At 38.6% G+C, this 20851-nt stretch overlaps 2 protein-coding genes across 2 annotated transcripts; one reads left to right on the top strand and one right to left on the bottom strand.

Annotated features, from left to right (window-relative positions):
- The first annotated feature begins 1975 nt into the window (after window positions 1-1975).
- Window positions 1976-8410, top strand: LOC111223392 (annexin A2-like). The gene is made up of 13 exons (XM_022747514.1): window positions 1976-2037; window positions 2373-2412; window positions 3257-3353; window positions 3523-3611; window positions 4729-4842; window positions 4975-5065; window positions 5201-5280; window positions 5543-5581; window positions 6250-6340; window positions 6448-6543; window positions 6639-6694; window positions 7486-7593; window positions 7711-8410. The coding sequence occupies exons 2-13, from the start codon at window positions 2386-2388 to the stop codon at window positions 7768-7770; spliced, it is 948 nt and encodes a 315-aa protein (XP_022603235.1). The 5' UTR covers window positions 1976-2037; window positions 2373-2385; the 3' UTR covers window positions 7771-8410.
- An 8351-nt stretch (window positions 8411-16761) lies between these two features.
- LOC111223405 (A-agglutinin anchorage subunit-like) lies at window positions 16762-19951 on the bottom strand. Its single transcript, XM_022747532.1, has 2 exons — window positions 19864-19951; window positions 16762-17637 (listed from the first exon to the last, which is right to left on the bottom strand). The coding sequence occupies exons 1-2, from the start codon at window positions 19927-19929 to the stop codon at window positions 17122-17124; spliced, it is 582 nt and encodes a 193-aa protein (XP_022603253.1). The 5' UTR covers window positions 19930-19951; the 3' UTR covers window positions 16762-17121.
- Between the last annotated feature and the right edge of the window lie 900 nt (window positions 19952-20851).

Below are 20851 nucleotides of genomic sequence, written 5' to 3'. Positions count from 1 at the left end.
TTGATTGACTGCAAAATAGTCTAAATAATATTTTTGTATCATTATTGGAAAAAGATCTTGTTTCCACTCTTTCGAAAATCCACCCCCCAAAAATCCAACTTCGTGCAAATACAGCATCACAATGTTTCCTCTCAGTGCTGGAAAAAGGACGTGTATGTGTCTGAGTATCAGTTGTTGATGATATTCTGGCTTAAATGGACTATTTTCATCATTTATTTCAAATATTTACTCGGGCTGTGTTTCATTCATACCTCCCCTCACTGCATTCATCCATTCATACTCTCACCCATTCAGTTTCATGACTGTTTTGTTTGTCTTTATGGGCTACACCAAGCCATTTAACAAAGACACAGCATGCAAGATGGAAAACAACCACTCTTACTCTCTTATTTATATTCTTTTCTGTAATCAGAGTTTAAGTTTTCTTTTTTTTTTATCAAGTATCTTTTCAGACCTTCTCAGATTTTTACATCAGTGTGTATTGTTGAACTGGGATGTTCAGCACCTAGAATGGGTGACACCATCACACTGACAGAGATTCATCTGCCTCACTACTCACACTTTTATTTCAAGCACTTTACCTCTCTCGCTATCAGTTCACACTCTTTTTATTCTTCCTTTTTTACTTTGTCACCACACACTGGGCTACGTCCGCAGGCTTTCCCATCATCCAGTGCTTCTCTTAGCTGAAGAACAGGCAAACCATTGTACCTATTTGTGTTTTCTCTCTGCCGTCATTGCAGTCTGTGCTGGTTCACAGCTTCATCTCTTATTCTTCAACTGATGCTTTCACGACATCCACAGCACTTTCACGTTTTTAACTTCATCCAGTACCTGCATTTAAAACTTTTTTTTAGGGCATTTTTGCCTTTATTGTTATAGGACAGTCAGAGAGAGACAGGAAAGTCAGGAAAGACATGGTACTCTTAGTATTTGTGTTTTGTGTTTATAACTGTGACAGTATTTCATGTCAGCGAGCACATGTACTCTAGATTTTCTTCAGAAAATATTTCTTTTTCTAGTTAAAGATTGTATTTGTTGAGCATATAGTGGCAAATCTTAAGTTAATATGACCAAAAGCTAAAAGCTGCAGATCAGCTTTGTTTGTAATAACCACACAGGTCTCATATTTCACTGAGCTCTGCAGGTGAATGGCAGGTAGCAGCTGAGCAGCACAGAGGACAGATCAAAACTATGAGAGGAACATATTTGTTCAGTGGTTTCGTCATGCTCAGTTAGCACTGTGTTTTTTGTCCATCTTAAATTACTTTCTAAACAGATGTCTTGTGCTGTGTGTACTTTCTCTGTCTTTCAGAAAAAGGGCAGATGAGCGTTTTAGGAGTATCAGATTGTTATTGCTGTACAGCCACAAATGCAGGAGCTGAAAAGGCCTTTTGTTAACTCTTGTGACAGAAACTTGTTGGAGCCAAAAAACCATCAGGTTATGCATGAGCGCACCAGCCTCGAGGGAGGGCTATTTTACCCTAAAAAACCCGAGCTCCGCCCTCACCTACTGACAGAGATGACTGGCATGTTGTCTGGTGGGTTTGTTTATCGGATATCTGCCCCATCCGGCTAAAAAAAAGCTGTGAAAAGACAAAGCTGTAACTTGAGAATCTCAATACTAAACATTCTCCAATGACGGGGATAAATTGTCTGACCCAACACAACAGCAACCTCACTGATTATTATTTTTTGGTCAAATCAGCCACTAAATCTACAACTTGTGGTCACTTCACAGCAAAGGTCACCTGTAAACAAACCTGACTGTCTGGATTCCTCCTTTGCAAGGAATGACAGCATTTTACAGGTGGGCTGTCGTAGAGATGACACAGACCAATGGCTGTGAAGATACTGGGCAGTGATTGGTCAGGAGTTTGACTAACAGACAGTCAGGTGTGTGTAGTGGGAACAGGCGTGGCGTAGTAAGGGTGGGACTGAGATACAGTGCTGATTATAGGAAGCTGTAAAAGAAAAAAAAAGAAAAACTCCACTACCTCCACACCTTTCTACAGCTGCCACAGCTTTCTGCTACAGGTAAGAAAAATAAGCATTCCTTTTTTAAAGAAAAATGTAAGAAAATCTTGTATTATTGTGTCATTCTGTGAAGTGTCTGTTTTGGCTTGTTGTCTCTTATAGATAAGGGAATATAACTTAAAGAAATTTAACTGTTTTCTTAAGATAACTGCTGGTTTCATGAATTCATTAAATGATTCACTGAACAAAAAATCAGTTCACCTTTTTCCCTTTCCTACTGTTTACACCACCAAATTGGATTTACTGTACATTAATGTCCTTTACTGTACATGTGTGCTAATAGAGATAAATATTATGAACCATTTATCTCTATCTTCTCACATTCTTTGTTGCAGGTAAAACAAAACCATGGATCCTGATTACTTCAAATCATACGTGAGTAGACTTTTCCCACCCTGTCCTCCCTCTGTCATTGCATTATTTCTCTGTTTACTACGACTCCACATTTGTAGATAACATAGACAGGCGTCTTGCACTCTGATTATCTGCATACCTTCTAACCTTATCTACAAAAGTCACTACATACCTGTTGGAATGCTACAGTGTGATGTCATGTTTCCTTTATGAATTTAATGCAATCAATTCACCTCAGTTCTGCTCTGCCTAATTTTTCAATTCAATTCAATTTTATTTGTATAACCCAGCAATTTTGTCATAACCCAGCAGTGGGGAGGAAAATCTCCCTTTTAACAGGAAGAAAGCTCCAACAGAACCAGGATCAGAGTGGGTTGGGTTGAGAGTAGAAAGGGGGGTGGGGCAGCTGTATATACTGTTGATTGTTATGGTGAAAATAATGATAGCTAATACCATAGGTTTAATGGTGTTATCAATAATATTAGCAGCAATGATAATGTGTCTCCTCCTGGTGATGAGATTCAGTCCTTTTGCTTTCAACCCGCTTTTCCGATTACTTCACCAACCATGTCTATCTCTAACCTCCAGTCACTGTAGGACTAGAGAATATTTAACATTCTTTAAATTCAAGCACGATGAAAACTGACTTGTATCTTTGCTCGTCCTTTGTTGATGCATTCATGGTATGTCTCTCAGTCTATTATGATGTCGTTTCTTCTTCTCTTGTTACGAATTCCACTTGTTTCCTGCCACTCGTTTATCACACTTCTGATAGAATCAGACAGGATCTGTCAGAATTTTAGTTGTGTTTACCTTTACATTATTTATTGGTTTGTCTTTGTGTCTCTTCCTGTTCATCATATAGGAGATGTGTTGGGGTACCCTTGGAACAGTGCGACCATTCTCCAATTTCCACCCTGACAGAGATGCTACGGAGATCCAGGCGGCGTTGGAAAAGAAAGGTAGCCTACCTCTGCTAGTAGAGCAAAGCTGGTTTGGAAAGCCAGAGGAGAAGATTGGTGACGTTGGATAAATGTGTACACAGTCTCACCTCTTAACATTCCTCGCCCAATCGTTAAATACTGAATATTGCATCATAATTGAAATGCAAATATTGTGTCCCTGGCTCAGATGCGGTGACCCTGGTGAGAATCCTAACCAATCGCAGCAACGCTCAGAGACAAGTGATTGCCAGTACCTTTGAAGAGATAACACACAAGGTAAAGAAACAATTGAACAATTGAACATGTTTACAACAGCTGTTTTTAATGGAGAAGAATCTAAACCAGCATTTAGAAGCTAAGACATGAAACTCAGAAGAACTGTTTCAAAGCCACAGCAGCCTCCCACTTTAACATTTCTTAAATAGACAAAGTTATGCAACACAACAAAAATGTCTGTCTGTTTGTTTGCTCATCTGAAACTTCCAAGTGTTTGCTTATGTCAACTAAAGGGTTTGAACACACCTTTGTGTAGAGAGGGAGTTTATCAGCATACACCTATATAATGTAACAGTGTGTCAGGCTGAGGCAGAGCCTGAGTTAATGTGATGCTGAGCTACACACTGTTAAAGTTTTTAATACTTGAGGTATTCTCATTCTCACAAGAAGGTGACGGTGTCTGGCAGACATGTAGGACGGACATGTATCAGAGCATCAAAGTCCACAGAAGAGAAACGGAAGTTCAGTTGTGCTTATCCACTGAGTTTTAACAGGCCAGGTTTCAGGTAGTTTGTTTTAGATATCATTTCACTGAAATGAGTTTTATTTTAATACAGGGCTGCAGTAGTGGCGTAGCAGCTGTTCCATTATTCTCTCAAATCAAGTCATTTTCATTGGCATTAATGTTGATGTACATTACTGCCGAAGCTCAATTTTTGAACAATATTCACGTGGTGGTGGTGTAAAATATTTAAATTATAATAAAAGACCTGATGTTTAAAAAAAAAAAAAACATTCCATTTGTGCTCGTGCCACAGGCTATAAGAGAACTGGTGTAGAAATTGTGACCAATGTGTTTGCTGTTGTAAGGATCATAGGCTAAGTCCGTGAGAGTTAGCTGTTGACCGAACTGTTAGCAAGTAGCAGCTGGAGCATGTTATGTTACCTACAGGTTAAAACACCGTGAGAACTGATTTACAATAGCATAAAGAAATATTGTTTTTCATATCTTATTGCCATGTAAAGTATATTTTAGGATTGATTTTTCCTTTTAAACCCACCAAATAAGACTTAAGGTTTTCGTCTGATGCTCCTTCATCTATGTGCATCTATGTACAGAGACAACCAGAGACAATATCTGAAATATGAGAAAACGTCTTATTCTGTGCTGTCCCAGGACCTGGCAGGTGGTTTGAAGAAAGCTCTGTCTGGAGATCTGGAAGTTCTGCTGCTGGAGCTGCTGATGCCGCCTCTGCAGTATGAGGCTCAGCGCCTGCAGCAGGCCATGTCGGTGAGTGGGTGTTCGTCTGTTTGTTTGTATACATATTTTTGGGCGTGGGGGGTGGGCTTGGGATGGGTTTTCTGTCTGATGTCTATCTGTCATATCTCAGGACACAGTATGTGTGTGCTTGTGTGTGTGCAGGGTATAGGCACGGATGAGGAAACACTAATGGAGATCCTGTGCACACGATCTGGAAAGCAGCTTCAAGAAATCAGTGCCACATACAAACAATGTAAATCACAGAGCTTTACTTGTCTTCTCCCCAAACTTTGTGATTGATTGTTGTGGACATTTAAAATCCATAATCTCTCGTGTCCTGATACTTGCCTTATTATTTTGTTATTATTATTTTTTGTCACTTTTTCAGTGTACAAGAAGGACCTGGAGAAGGAGATGAAAGGAGAAACCAGTGGAGACTTTGCTAAGCTTGTCATGGCTTTGCTAAATGTAATTTTGAGTATTCGCTTCCTTTGGCCTCAGCTTTAATGACATAATTAAAACAACTGGCCTCAAAGCTACACTAAAGCTACAGTGGACATTGTTCCCCCACCATTCTTAATATTAACACATAATATTACCTATGATATGAAATAACAGTGACAGCTTTATCTAAAACACTACAGAATATTAATCATTTGTTCATGCTTTGTGTAGATATGACCTTGAAATTGCAATTAAGTATTTTATTTTTCACTCTCACCCCCAACAGAAAGAAAATGTTGCTGGTGGGGTTCAAAGAGACATTGAGGTATTATTTCCCACAACTTTTTCATGCATAAATTTTGTGATCTAGGTGTGTATGTAGTTTTAATTCTGTATTCAAAACATATGCAATCGCCAATATGGCAGTTAGGATACTAGCTATTGTTCTACATTACTGATGTGTATTAACAAGAAAAGACAGCTTTGAACTTATATTATAGCAAGCAAGAAAACATTTTTCCAATGATTTATTACTAATTCATGACCCTCTCACATATATTATTTATATTCAATATAACTGTGATAAACTTGGGATAAAATAAGGGGCATTACTTGCATTACTGTATGGGGAGATCTTTTATCTAAAGTTTGCAATATGATGCTAAGGTTTGCCAGGGTATCACTCACTGTTGGTGGCACTGCATGCAAAAGTGTGAATACTGCTTTTAAACTTCTAAAGAAGAAGTAATTTCCTATTTAAACCGCTGCTTTCGTGTCACATTGGCACTTTGCTTTCTGTGATTTTGTGGTTCCTAAACTTAGACTGTGTCCAAGGAAGTCTATCTACACAAATTTGTCTCACAGAAGAGGAAAGCTGGCATAATACACTTGTAGCCCGTACATGGAGCATGTAGCAGGTGTAAACAAGAGCTAAGTGAAATTTACCCCCTTTCTGACTGTGTTTTCTTGTTTTTTATTCCTCCATTCTTCCAGTCACTTTCTGCATCACTAAATGGGAAAAAAGCTGATGCAGGACCATGGATTGACATACTGACCTCTAGAGACTCAGACCATCTGAACAAAGGTGGGGCTCCTCTATATGTTTCTTGCATAAGAGTTTCTGTGAGTTAGTCTTCAGTGTTTTAAATGTAAACATGCTCATGCTCCCCTGGTCTTGAATTTTACTGACAGTGCTGATGGGACTGGAGCTGGAGAGCGGACAGATGGTGGGTGAGGCTGTGGAGAAGAAATTCTCAGGAGACATTCGACTGGGTTTGAAAGTCTTAGGTAAATATTGTTTGAGATAGTGCGCACACAGTGATCGGTACACACTGCTCATGTTGATTAGTCACTGACATTTCCTGATATCTGTGTCATGACAGTGCAGTGCATTCAAAGCCCTGACGTCTACCTGGCTAAAAGAATAACGACCATGAAGGTAAGATGCTGTCATCATCAGGTGTTTCTTTTTATCTGCTGATTGATTGTTAAAGTATGGTGACTATACGTATGATGATGTATCAACTGATTGATCATCATTCTTCATTCAGTTCAGTTCAGTTTAGTCCAGTCCAGTTATGGTTTATTAGTCATATATGTAGGTTAACAAAGGGTCAATGGTACATTGAAATGTGTTGGATGTGAAAATGGGTCAGCTCAGCAATAAGAGCATTAGTTGTATAAAATAGAATATATGATAAAAAAAGAAAATAAATATGAGAAGATGGGATGAGATATAAATAAAAAATAACACTATAGTATAGATTACAGTAGTTACTCTAATAATAGTTTGTTTCCAATCCAAACTTTAAATGTCTGAAAATCACTTTGAATGATGCTGCTATATAAATAAATTTGAATTTTGCTACTGCCTACTTCTACTGTATGATCCCAGCCTCTTAATTGGGCCTATAGGCTTAACAAATCATCTTTGTCTATCTGTGTGCTACAATTTTGTATTTACATTATAATGCTCAGTAAATCAGAGGGCAGTATTTTGGAAAGCTACCACCTTACTTGACCTTACTGTCACCATAGCAAAGTGTCATTCAGGTGAATTAGGAGAAAGCAGACAGACATAGGGTCAGACTGACAGATGTGCAAAGATGACTGGTTAAACCTATGTTCCCGTTGTAGGCAAACCTTTTATACATGCAGGAAACCCTCTAGTACCTGAGATCGTTAAATACACACATAACTGTTCACACACAAAACATTTCACTCTTGCAGACACCAGGTGTGCAAGGGATTATGGTGTCTCACTCTGAGGAAGATCTGCTGTGTATCCGAGCTGCCTACATTAAGTTAACAGGCACTTCTCTCTACACTGCTCTACAGGTGGGTGACACACATCATATTGTCATAAATACAACATACACATACTGTTTGCATTCTTTCAAGGGAAATTGCACAGACATTTTTACATGTTGCCTAAATCTCCTCTTTCTCACACAGAAACACTTCAAAGGAGACCATCTACAGGCTCTGCTGGCCATCTGTCGATCTGAAGACTAAACAAAAGCTACAAATTTTATGATGTGCAAAAATAAACTACTTGTCCCATTGCTGCTATTCATATTTTATGGAATCTTATTTAATAGCCTGCTCTGTGTATGCTTGCTTTAAAGACTTCTACAAATACATGCAACTAAATCTAAGAAGTTCTGTTGGATATTTTATGAGTGCAGTTTGTGCATTTGTTTTGATTACTTTTAATATCTACAAGTAATAGTTCCTGATCCTGATGTCATATCTACATACAGTATGTTTTCCAAATGGTGCTTATAAACAGAAAATAATGGCACCCTTTCTTTTAGTGATTTAATATTGAATTATTTTAGAATATTCATCATTTCTCTTTTTCGTTAATGTTATATGTCCAAATATGTAATGTTTATACAAATAGTATAACAATCACAGTTCAAAAATTTTATATGTTAATCTTAGCTAACTCTGGCTAACTTAAATCTCTCCTACTCTTTCAATTATTCCTGATACCACACAGAGTTCAGATCCATTACATACCATGTTTCTTTTAACATGACGATTTAACAAATACCTTAAGTTTATCAACACATTACTGAAGAACAACCAGCAAATGTTTAACACACTTAAAAAGTTCAGTACTTATCCTACTCCATCAGTCCCCTCAGTGGAGCACAACTGCATTCATTCGACTCAAGAACTCACAGAAGAACACAGACTTTTTTTTAAAGTGAGTTTTGCTATTTACTGCTCAGGAATAGAGCTTGTAGAGCAACAGTGGCACTAAAGAAAACAGCAGAGAAGCTTTGACTCTTGAGCCTCCATTTGGCGTTGTGGTGGCTTCAGTGGTTAACGTTGTTCTTGTAGGGGTGGTTGGGGCAACAGTTGTTGTAGTGGTTGGTCTCACAGTTGTAGTGGTGGTTGGGGAAAGAGTTGTTGTAGTGGTTGGTGTTGCAGTTGTAGTGGTGGTTGGGGCAGCAGTTGTTGTAGTGGTTGGTGTTGTAGTGGTTGGTGTCCCAGCTGTAGTGATGGTTGGCGCAACAGTTGTTGCTGTAGTCGGTGTCACAGTTGTCGTAATGGTTGCTGCATCAGTTGTTGTAGTGGTTGGTGTCACAGTTGTAGTGGTTGTCGGTGCACCAGTTGTTATAGTGATTGGTGTCGCAGCTGTAGTGGTGGTTGGCGCAACAGTTGTTGCTGTGGTCGGTGTCACAGTTGTCGTAATAGTTGCTGCATCACTTGTAGTGGTTGATGTCACAGTTGTAGTGGTGGTTGGCCCAACGGTTGTTGTAGTGTTTGGTGTCACAGTTGTCGTGGTAGTTGCTGCATCAGTTGTAGTGTTTGGTGTCGCCGTTGTCGTCGTGGTTGCTGCATCACTTGTTGTAGTGGTTGGTGTTGCAGTTGTCGTCGTGGTTGCTGCATCCCTTGTTGTAGTGTTTGGTGTCACAGTTGTCGTGGTAGTTGCTGCATCAGTTGTAGTGTTTGGTGTCGCCGTTGTCGTCGTGGTTGCTGCATCACTTGTTGTAGTGGTTGGTGTTGCAGTTGTCGTCGTGGTTGCTGCATCCCTTGTTGTAGTGTTTGGTGTCACAGTTGTCGTGGTAGTTGCTGCATCAGTTGTAGTGTTTGGTGTCGCCGTTGTCGTCGTGGTTGCTGCATCACTTGTTGTAGTGGTTGGTGTTGCAGTTGTCGTCGTGGTTGCTGCATCCCTTGTTGTAGTGTTTGGTGTCACAGTTGTCGTGGTAGTTGCTGCATCAGTTGTAGTGTTTGGTGTCGCCGTTGTCGTCGTGGTTGCTGCATCACTTGTTGTAGTGGTTGGTGTTGCAGTTGTCGTCGTGGTTGCTGCATCCCTTGTTGTAGTGTTTGGTGTCACAGTTGTCGTGGTAGTTGCTGCATCAGTTGTAGTGTTTGGTGTCGCCGTTGTCGTCGTGGTTGCTGCATCACTTGTTGTAGTGGTTGGTGTTGCAGTTGTCGTCGTGGTTGCTGCATCCCTTGTTGTAGTGTTTGGTGTCACAGTTGTCGTGGTAGTTGCTGCATCAGTTGTAGTGTTTGGTGTCGCCGTTGTCGTCGTGGTTGCTGCATCACTTGTTGTAGTGGTTGGTGTTGCAGTTGTCGTCGTGGTTGCTGCATCCCTTGTTGTAGTGTTTGGTGTCACAGTTGTCGTGGTAGTTGCTGCATCAGTTGTAGTGTTTGGTGTCGCCGTTGTCGTCGTGGTTGCTGCATCACTTGTTGTAGTGGTTGGTGTTGCAGTTGTCGTCGTGGTTGCTGCATCCCTTGTTGTAGTGTTTGGTGTCACAGTTGTCGTGGTAGTTGCTGCATCAGTTGTAGTGTTTGGTGTCGCCGTTGTCGTCGTGGTTGCTGCATCACTTGTTGTAGTGGTTGGTGTTGCAGTTGTCGTCGTGGTTGCTGCATCAGTTGTTGTTGTGTTTGGTGTAACAGTTGTAGTGGTGGTTGCGGCAGCAGTTGTTGTAGTGTTTGGTGTCGCAGTTGTCGTCGTGGTTGCTGCATCACTTGTTGTAGTAGTTGGTGTTGCAGTTGTAGTGGTGGTTGGAGAAGTAGATATAGTCGTTGCTCCAGGTGTCGTGACAGCAACAGAAGTCTAATTGGGAATAGGGTGGAAAAATCCTTTCAGTCAGTGTAAATCTAGTTCTTTGTTGACCAAAAAATACCATTGCAGCCAAAACTGCTGGATAGTACTGCACTAATGTGTAAAAATGGACAACAAATTGCCTCACCTGCAAGTAAATCCAAACAAATAAGTTTATCGTAAATTGTTGGTCTAGATACCATACCAAGCACAGGAGTCCTGCATTTACAGACTACTATGCACCTGCCAGATATAGTTATGGTTTAGAAATTAACTGCTGCAATAAAAGAAGAGGAACCGCTGGTTGTGATTATGATGTCAGACAAGGGACAAGTACAAAATGTCCCTGTTAACATTTTCATGTATTTGGATGATGATGATCAGAGTACAGAATAAGAAATGATAAAATTAAACTTTCTAAATAGTTCTGTACCTCCCTTGACACAATGTATTAAATCCTTTCCAAATGGCAAAACCAACAATACATATGTTACCGTACTTACCATCCATCTAAGGACATAACTTACTCAAGTCATTGTGGAAGAGAATACCTTTTTTTCCTAGTGTAACAATAGTGCATTGTTTTTTTTACTTTTCAAATGATTAAACATTAGCACTCTTTATATGTTGCAATGTATTAGAGATTCATTTCAGCTCTTTTGCTAACCTGTAATGTATTCCATCTGCACAAAGTGTTGTTACATAAATTAAGTCACAAAGACCAGTTTTAAAAACTGAGCCTTCATGATTATGTATTTATTTACTGAAAATCCTAAACAATTTATGCAGTTACAATAAACATTTTCCTATTTTACTGTTACAGCAATATGATACTGTGATACCATGACTTAAAAAAGAAAGACTTGATGCCTGTTCAAGACCTTTTAAATTACATGAAAAACTCATCTGACCTTTTCAGGACAATGGGGCAAGTCAGCAGACTGACTCAACCGCAATGACATTCCCATCTACAGTATGGTCATTTAAAAGGTTATGAGTATGTTACCTGTGCTAATGTCAGCAGAGCCAGTGTGCAAAATCCTAGAGCCAGTATCTTCATGGTGGAGAGCCAAGAGGAGGCCGAGATGTGCCTGAGATATGAAGGAAGAAGGAAGGCTGATGGGTTCTGTAATCCTGTGAAAGTCCTTCTATTATAATTCACCTCTGGGACCTTCCTCTGGTAGACTGAATGGAAACCTTTTGTTTTCTCTTTTATATGAAACTATGAATATATCAGGAGGGGTAGGTGCTAATTTATGACGTACAGTATGCCATAAAATCTGGATCCAGGTTGGTTGAGGAGGTGTGTAAGAAACATGCATGTGTTAGTATAGGGCATCCTTCTTTGTGAAGTTTCGATAACTCTCACCTTTGTCCTTTGCAGTGATTAGGAACTACTCACACTGACACCTTGTTCCTGTTACTAAAAATATTTAAGTTAAAAATTAATATAGAGTTAAAGTAATCAAATATATAAAGTTTTTATGACACTAGTCAATTATTAGTTGAACAATTCATTTTTATGATATTATAACAATCCCCTAGAGCTAACCCTACAGTGAGTGCTTGTCTTTCTCATCTGCTCACCTTCAATTTCAGGAAACTTTGTAGATTTAATAATTTCTATTTTTTATGGCTTAAACAATGATTGAAATTATTCTACTTTGTAACCATGATGTTGACACCCTGTTTAATTTTTAACGTTAATAAATATATATGGCATTCCATTAAAATTCCCTGCCCTGATGGAGCTGATTGAAAAATAGATGATTGAAAAATAATAAGTGATCTATTAGTAGTAGACAATAGTCACTAGTGCAGTTATGTCCAATGGACTGCGGCATTTAGATTAATCGTAAAGATAAAATGATTAATTTAGCCTTGTTCCTCAAGGTCGATAATTGACAAACAGATACAGGAAAAGGCTTCAATTTTGTTTCCTCATATGAGTTTGAGTCACAGGATAAAGGTCATTTTAATTCTAGAAAAATCCTGAGAGCCTGAATGTAGGTTTTAATCTGAGAAAAAAACATGATACTGGCTTATTATTTCCTGCTCTGATAGTGAGCTGATGATGCCAATAAAGTCTAAGCAACACACTACATACTGATTGAATGTTCACACACACTGGAATCAAGAATGGTTTCCTCATAACCCTACATAACAAGTGCAGCATCTTTGCTGTGGACCTTGTGAGGCTACTTTTCTTATTGGTGGGATTGTAAAAATATCTAGTCAGTTGTTTAGTGTTTATTTGAGAAGTATCATGTTGCTCAGTGAAATGAAAAAAAATGTGTTCACTTTAAAAAACAAAAACACAAAACTGTCTGTGTTTTTACCAACTTATTATTTTTAGTATAAATAAAAATTTGTCAAAAAAACTCTAAGTGTAAAGGTTGAGTACAATTACCATTTATTTATGTAATTTAAGATCTGTGAAGAGAGACAATTTTCAAGATGGCACTGCTGGAGTGGCAGCTAGCTACAGCAGCTTCAGCTTGGTACCAAGCTTTTTTATCCGTTTCTTTTTCTTTTTTTCTGCAACTATTGTGTTCCCTTTGTGTGCATATTTTGTTATTATATTACATCAAACAGACTCAGCAAAATGATCAAACTCATGGCTTGTCTTGCGTTCTGCCATGTAGCCATTGTCTGCAGCAGGGATTAGGATGAGCTGGCGACACCGACTCAACATTAGAGGGATTACTGGGAGTGAAGCAGAGACATGGCTAACCAGGCTAATAGATGTCCAGATCATAGAGGCAGACAAGACAAAGGAGAGTAGTAAGAGGAAAGGTGGGGGGCTAGCTGTGTTAATTATAGAGCCAGCTAGCTCGGAGGGAGGGAGCAGCTGCCTCCCTAGCTAGCTAGCTTGGTACTCAGCGCGCCAACTCATTTTTTAACAGCTACAACAGTGCAGATGTAGAGTTAATGCTCAAAACAGTTAAGAAAAAAAGTTTTGTCGAACTTCAGTCAGACAAAGGTTATTGTGTCAGGTTTACTCATAACTTTCATGTTGCTATAGCGGATTGGGATTTACAGTGATAGGCAACGCGTGAAGCAATGCAGCTTTCTCTGTCTGCACGTACTTCAACTCAGTTACACAACTCACATTTTACAACACATTCAACTTTTTTTACACCACAGTTTTCATTCTTCATCCTTTTTCCCTTTCTAATAACTGCTTCAACTGCTTCTCTATACATTCAAGAAATGCAATTTAGCTTCAGCTTTTGCAGAAGCCAACAATCCCAATGCCTTTTTCTTTTCAGAAATTGCACTTTCTAGTTTACATAATGTCTTTAACATTGCTTGAGGTTTGATTTATTTAAAAATCACCAGATCATTCTATCACAAGAGGGACACGTCATCGTTATGACTAAATCTGCTGACTCACTGAAGGGTCATTGTGCTTGTTTACCTTTTTATCCTGCTCCTCTTTCATGGACTTACTGTAATAGGCCATTCTACCATGTGGTGTGTGGTAATGGTATTTATGTTATGTGAGCTGATTCTGAAACTAGTCCTACAATATTTAAATTTTTATAACCTGAAGAATATAAAATGCATTTCTCATTTTAAGGAAAATATGATAAGAATTGTCATGTTAAAGATTAGCTATATAGTCCAGCATTTGGGTGTTGGCTCAGTATTGATGTCAAATCTTCCTTATACAGTAGCACAACAAAAGCCTCCCTCTTGAATAAGCTCTATCTCTCTGAGGTCTACCTCAGCCATTATTTTACCACACAATACAATACCTTGACTGACTACTGTCTGTAGAGTGTCGTGCCAATAAAAACCTGTTAGACAGAACAGAGGGAGCATATCCATGATTCATATCGGATGTTGAAGCTTTGTTTTTAATCTCTTTGCTTTAAAAAATGTGCAACGTGGAAAAGAAAAAAATGTTTTCGATTTTTATTTTCAAACATAATCATTGCTCTTTTTCATCTTGATAAATATATATTATTAAATAAATAACGACAAATATTACACGTTTGTAATAGAGTAATAACATATTTCACTGTTTATTCAATGTTTATTGTTTTTTTTAATATAACAATATAAAGCAAATACTCACATTACCACTTGTACTACTGTGTATGAATAATTATAGTAAGACACACACACACAAAAACAGTTGCTTCAAAAATCTACACAACTACTATACAGTGTGACATGTAGATAAAAATGACAATATGTTTATTAATTTATATTATATTCATATACTTGAAATATATTTGATTGAATAAATTATTGCACACGACAATTAATAGGCCTACAGTATATATAAAATGTAAATATGGTTAAGATATGTCATTCTCTAATACAAACAAACATGCCTAAACTCATTATGTTTCATGGGCTGCCGCTTTTTCCATCGCATATCAATGCAAGGTCTGATACCGACCTGTCTAAGTTGTTGTCTGTTGGTTAATTAATAAGCTGACTCTGTCACTGTGACTCGTTAATCATTTCATAATCTCGTAAACCACATTTTTTTTAAACACAAAACAACTGAAAATCTATTTCCTCTACAGCAAACACTCTACAGTAACATCAGATTTGCAAGGCAGTGTGAAGCAGGATTGTGCAGTGGAAGACTCACTCCATCTCTGAGCCTCAGGAGGGCGCTCACTGCCAAAGTGCTTGAAGAACAAAAGACCCAAACAGTAGACTGACAGAGGTGAAGACGTGGCTCTGTCCGCTCTTCGTTGTCATGATGGTCATGTAATTTGTGCCGCCATTGCCCGTCATCATTGTGGGTCTGGTCCCGGTCGTGGTGCTGGTGGTGGTATTGGACATGGTGGCATTGGCTCCTGAGGTGTTGCTGGTAGTGTTGTTCTTGTCGTTGTTGTTGTTGTTGTTGTTTGTCTTAGTCTTGGCCATGGGAGTGATGGTGGTGTAATGAGTGATGGATGCCTTTTCTGAGATCTGAGTGCATAAGGAGAGTGAGAGGAGACAGAAAAAGACATTAATGATATAACATTACATTGTAATTGATGCTACAGAGCATAAAATTTTGTATTGTATTGTAAAAATACTAACAAAACCAGGTTTCAGATTCAAAACTGGTAGTGATTTCACAAAAAAACATTATTAATGAATAATAAAAGCACAAAATATTAACTATGATGAATATGTCTTGTGACTTATTGGGGTGAATCTGTTCATTTATTAAAGATATTAGAACTTTTTATGTTACAATTTTTTTTTTTAGCTTCATGTTTATCTCCCTTTCTATCTACACTACATGAGTTTTACCTGTGCGCAGACAAATCCCAGAAGAGTCAGTGAAAACAGCCCAAGGACACTGGATTTCATATTGGATGAAAGATGATTTCCTCTTCAAGATAAACAGAAAGCTGGAGATAGCTTGTTAAAACCTCTTTCAGGTTCAGGCCAGTCATGCACTTGTGTGTCCTTGCTGAGAGTCCTAGTTTTGTAAAATGTGTATTTTTACAGAGGCTGGCCTTTTATAAGGTATTCAGATTATTCACCTGATACCTGTTTTCTTTCAGGAAGTCTGGCCTCAGTCTCCACCCCAGTGATGAACCACAAATGCAAAACCCCCAACTAAGCCAAGTGATATCAATCCAGATATGGATGTAAGAGATACCACTTCTCTGCTGTCTTTTGTTCTGCAAAGCTCCTCCAACTGCTTAACTGCAGCTATTTTTATCCTTTGGTGAATGTAAGATTGAGATCATTTGTTAATACTTCATCTTATTGAATGAGACGCAGTAAAAAGCAGAATTCTTCAGTAATGAGTTGGCTCTCTTTGACGCAGCCTTGTGGATCAGGATCCCAGTGAATTTCTTACTCTGAGGATAATGAAGTTAAATCAGATGGAAGTTAAGTCAAATATACAACTGATATCGATAATTGTGCACTGATTTATCCTCCTGTTACTGCATTTAAACCACACCCTACTCCTTTCATCATAACAATTCCCCTGTTGTTTCAAATCTATTCAACTGTAATACAAAGCCATGTTTAAGTTTGAACTTTTCCAGTAATATAATGCAACAAGACAACCTGAAACCTACATTTTACCAAAATGATTAGCTCATTCTTATTATACTCCACACAGTGCAAAAGTTATACAAATATATTTAAATGAATTGTCGTCATGTCCGAAATACGCTGAGGCAGAGCCATTAGAGAGAAGTGAAACTAAATCTTAAAGGTGGTTCGAACATCCTGAATTTAAATGCGCTGTTTGAATTAAATGGAATTTGTTTTTAATATCAAAGCCTAAATGCAAATGAGGTTGCAGCTGTGATTCTACCATGGCCATCAGTTTTAGTAAAACTGAGGATTAATCCAGTTCTATTGAAATTTTCTGAAAAATGTTTCCATCATTTCCCCCCCAATATGTGTCCTTTTATTTTTTTACTTTGAAGAATACATTTAGAGTCCAATGCCAGTTCAATTACCTTTTTATTTGCCACAAAAATCCAGAGAAGTTTCATAGCCACTGTTTACATTAAGTATTTTGTGAAACATAGTTTTAACATTTGAAGCATGGGGTTACACATCATTTATAGAGACTGTGTGGGGAAGCCTTGGTAAAAGTGGAAAAGAGCTCAGTGCAAACAAAGCACTTCATAGCATTAGTATGCTAAATGTGTGACAGTCATAGTATGAGCCATTAAATAAGAGGCTCCGAGAGTCAAAAATCAAAACATTTATATTGAGGAAAGGTGAATCTGTGAACTTTTCCCTTAATACATAGGAGGATTTATGGATTTAATATAAAGGACAAAAGTCCCTTAGGTGGAGGTTGTACACTTTCAGCCCTCTGCGCTGTAGATGAGAATGGAGATGACAGGCACCAGCAGTTGACTGTAGCACCCGAACAAAGCAGCAGACCCTGCTGTCGGACTTGAAGTTGAATTTGTTGAAGTGTTAGTGCCAACACTCCCAACACTCACAGTTGGAGAATCCTGCGTGGTGGATGATTTGGTTGTAGAGCTTTGAGTTGATCCAGAGGACGTTGTGGTCTGCTTTGACGTAGTAGTGGTAGCTGTGGAGGTTGAGGTGACGGCTAAGGTGGAGGTGGGGGTGGAGGACGAGGATGTGGTGGAGGAGGGGGAGGAGGTGGAGGAGGGAGAGGAGGGGGAGGAGGGGGAGGAGTAGGTGGTGGTGGGAGGTGAGCTTGTGGTTACAGCACTGCTGGTGGAGCTGCTGGAGGTCACATGGGTGGAGGGGCTGCTGGGCAGTAGCGTGGTTGATGTAGGTCTGGTGGTCGTTGAGTTTACTGTTATTGTTGTACTTGAACAGTTGCTGCAAACGGTTGACATGTTTCCCTGTGAAAGAAAACAACAGTTTGCAGTGCAGAAGAGATGCGATAAGTTCAGAGTCATAGTATATACAAACATAATATTTTCTCATGGGCAGGAGACAGATGAGATTTAATGTTTGTGGTTGTCGCAGCAATAAAAAATATATTTAAACATTAAAACAGCATCATGTCTTTCCAGCAACAATGTCCCAGCTTCTCTGGATAATCCACACACCTCATTGTTAGCAGCTTTTTTAATAATGATGAAATTTCAAGTAGTGAGCATTGTTTCTTAAAGGAATATCTCAATGAAGTGAAGCTATTTTTTTTTTTTAGCTCAGCTTAGCATAAAGACTGGAGGCTTGGGAAAACAGCTAAAGCCTGGTTCTGTCCAGAGTTTAAAACCACCCAAACGCTGTCTTGCACAATCTTAATTAGCCCGTAAAGGAGCGTGAATGTGAAAACATCAATATTTATGATTTTTTGAGGGAGTTACATGATGGATCTATTTCTTGACAAACAACAGCGTCAGCGTGGTATTGCTAAATAATCAGTGCACACAGTTTTAGATTTTGGTCTCCGGACAGCAGCGGTGATACCACACCTGGCCACCTGTCTGTGTCTACAAACTTTACGAAGCTGCAGTCACAGTCTATGCGTCCCGCTGGTAGCAACAAAACAGTTTCAGCGTGCAGTTTCCCTTGACATTTTTTTGTCTGTTAACTACTTCAATAAATGAGACACAAGGTGTTAGGGATCTTTAAAGGTGTTGGGGTTTTTTTTCGTTTTTTTTTTTTACTTTGGACAGAGCTAGCTGTTATCCCCCCTTTAAACTATGCTAGGCGAAATATTTCATTTCTCTTTCACAAATCAATTGCTTAACTATCCCCGTGAAAAACAAATGTTTTTAAATGTAGATTTCTTAGTGCTCTTAGCCCACATACGAAATTCCTCCACTGTATGGGGGAGGCAGTGGAAACATCTATCTGCATGGCGAGATACAACTACAAGTGAGTGAGAAAATATGTAATGTGTGTGATCAAGATGATGGTACCAGGCATGATAACTTTATAATAATATTATAACAGTAATGAGGAGATAAAATTAGATTCTTGTCTGTAGTGGCCTACTTATCACATCGCTCTGTTCGCTTCCTCACTCAACACCAGCTTATACTGTCCGCATTTCCTGTCTGTATCATGCTTTCAATCTATGCCACAGATAAAGACCTTCCTGCAGTACAGTGTGTCTCTATGTGACAAATCATTCAGAGCCACATCATGCAAAGGTCAGGCGATTGCTATTCCAGCTGAATACGTGGGTTATGAAGTAATTTACCATACTTTGCATATCAGTGTGTTTGATAGAGGCCTGCGGCGCATGTTTGCCCTGCACTCTTTGGCTTATAATTGTCCCCCTGACTACCTTCATTCTTTGTCGTATTTCATCTCCCCTCCAGTCTAGACCTGTGCTCTGGAAATGGGAGTGCTCCCGACACCAAGTGGCTCCCACCAGCAGCAAAAGAAAGGATTAGTGATGGCTGACAAAGTAAAGTAGGTCTAATATATTCAGTTTCACAGGATTGTAGCAGTGCGGGAACTATAAATAAATTTCCTAGTCATTGATACGCAGATGTGGGACAAGTGAAATAATAATTCAATATTACAAGACTAGCAACACTCAGTTTTCAGAGAAAATGGTAGAAAAGGAAATATGTTGACTAACTACTTTTTATTTTGCTTTTAATTTGTTTTATCCAATTTTATTAATTTTTTTTTTGCTATTGTTAAGGTTAAGAGTGAAAGGAAAGATCATGAGACATACTATTAAATGGACCTTGCGATGACTACTGTTTTTGAGGTCAAGAATTAATTTTCAATTACATTTTTTTTTTTATTCGTGTTCCTATTATTTTACTTTGAGAGAGATGGACTACGAACTTTTGTGTTCAGTAGTAAATACAATCCAAATGGAAAAATTAAAATTTACCTTGACTTTGAGATGCATTTAAATGTTTCATTTACCTCTCTGGCTAATTTGAATGTAACCACACTTAAGATAGAAAAACAAAGGGCAACTGAGCTTTAAGCTCAAAATCCACATAAATTAGCTGTTCAACCGGTGTTCACCAGTCAGAGAGGATGAACTGTTTGCCCGTCAGTGTTCCATCACAGTCCTCTGAATGTGGACTGAAACTCAGGTCATTTGTCCCATAATATGTTTTCCACCAGGTTTCCAAAGTGTCTCTTACCTCAGTGCTGCCCAGTAACATGAAGGTCAAATGCACACAGAGGACAAGCATCCCTGTCTTCTTCATCTTGGTTTTCAGCTATTCCCCTGGAGCTTTATGGCTGTCCCCACCTCTCTGTCTGTCCTTTTATACCTGCCGGCTCTCCATAACACTGATGCTGATAATGGTGTTAGTCTTCAGGGAGGGCTGTGCAGAAAAAAAAAATATCACACACACATCTACTCTGGAGCACTTCCAGCCTGACCTGTGTTAATAATTTTATAAGAGATGTATAAATTAGAATTAGGTGTGGATAAATCTACTCCCTGTATTCTGACTGAATGTCTAAAGCTAGGCTTACACTTACACTGTTTTTACCTTGACAAATACTGACTGGTTCAACCCTGGAGATTAAAGCACACTGCTGTAATTATGCTAGAGAATTTGGACATCCTGAACTTTCTCACATCACAGAGAAGTGCCATATTACAGGATATATTATATTACCACACTTTATTTTGTCTCTGATTGTTAAAATTTATATAAACAGGGCTGGGTGTGTTGTGTGCAACTTTATTTTTCAGTAGTTGTGATTTCCTGAAATATGTGTTATGTTTGTTATATAACTAACAAAATTTCTTCTGTGCCACAAGGTAAAAATAAAAAACACTTGAGAAAAGTCATATTTCAAAGGCAAAAAACGTTGAGTTAAAAGATGTAACTGAACCTTAATAATATGTTGGTACAATTTGCTGGTCTTATAATCAATATTTTATATATCTATTTGTTTATTATCAACAATCTATCTATGGATGACTACTTGAAAGGAGAACTATCACCAACTCTGCAGTTCCACGCAGCTATACAGAACTTTTTCGTGTCTTTCAGCAAATTCTTCTGGGTTTTCCAACCTGTAACTTTCCTTTCTCTGTTGATGCTTCTCACGGCATTTTTAGCCACAGCAGGAATCTGTTTTCAGCACGAAAGCTCTAAACTGTTTTGTTGTGGT

The sequence above is a fragment of the Seriola dumerili genome, unplaced genomic scaffold (genome assembly GCF_002260705.1).
Source record: "Seriola dumerili isolate Sdu_G_001 unplaced genomic scaffold, Sdu_1.0 BDQW01000110.1, whole genome shotgun sequence".
NCBI classification, from domain to species: Eukaryota; Metazoa; Chordata; class Actinopteri; order Carangiformes; family Carangidae; genus Seriola; species Seriola dumerili.
The sequence above is the reverse complement of the archived record's forward strand: the minus strand, read 5'-3'. Positions and strand labels throughout refer to the sequence as shown.

Bases quoted from the DNA above. Each gene is read 5' to 3' on its own strand.
- LOC111223392 (XM_022747514.1), top strand. From the start codon at position 2,386: ATGGATCCTGATTACTTCAAATCATAC. The intron at 3,612-4,728 runs GTAAAGAAACAA...GTGCTGTCCCAG, and splicing joins TTGAAGAGATAACACACAAG to GACCTGGCAGGTGGTTTGAA. The intron at 5,281-5,542 runs GTAATTTTGAGT...CACCCCCAACAG, and splicing joins TTGTCATGGCTTTGCTAAAT to AAAGAAAATGTTGCTGGTGG.
- LOC111223405 (XM_022747532.1), bottom strand. From the start codon at position 19,929: ATGAAGAAGACAGGGATGCTTGTCCTCTGTGTGCATTTGACCTTCATG. The intron at 17,638-19,863 runs GTAAGAGACACT...TTTCTTTCACAG, and splicing joins TGTTACTGGGCAGCACTGAG to GGAAACATGTCAACCGTTTG.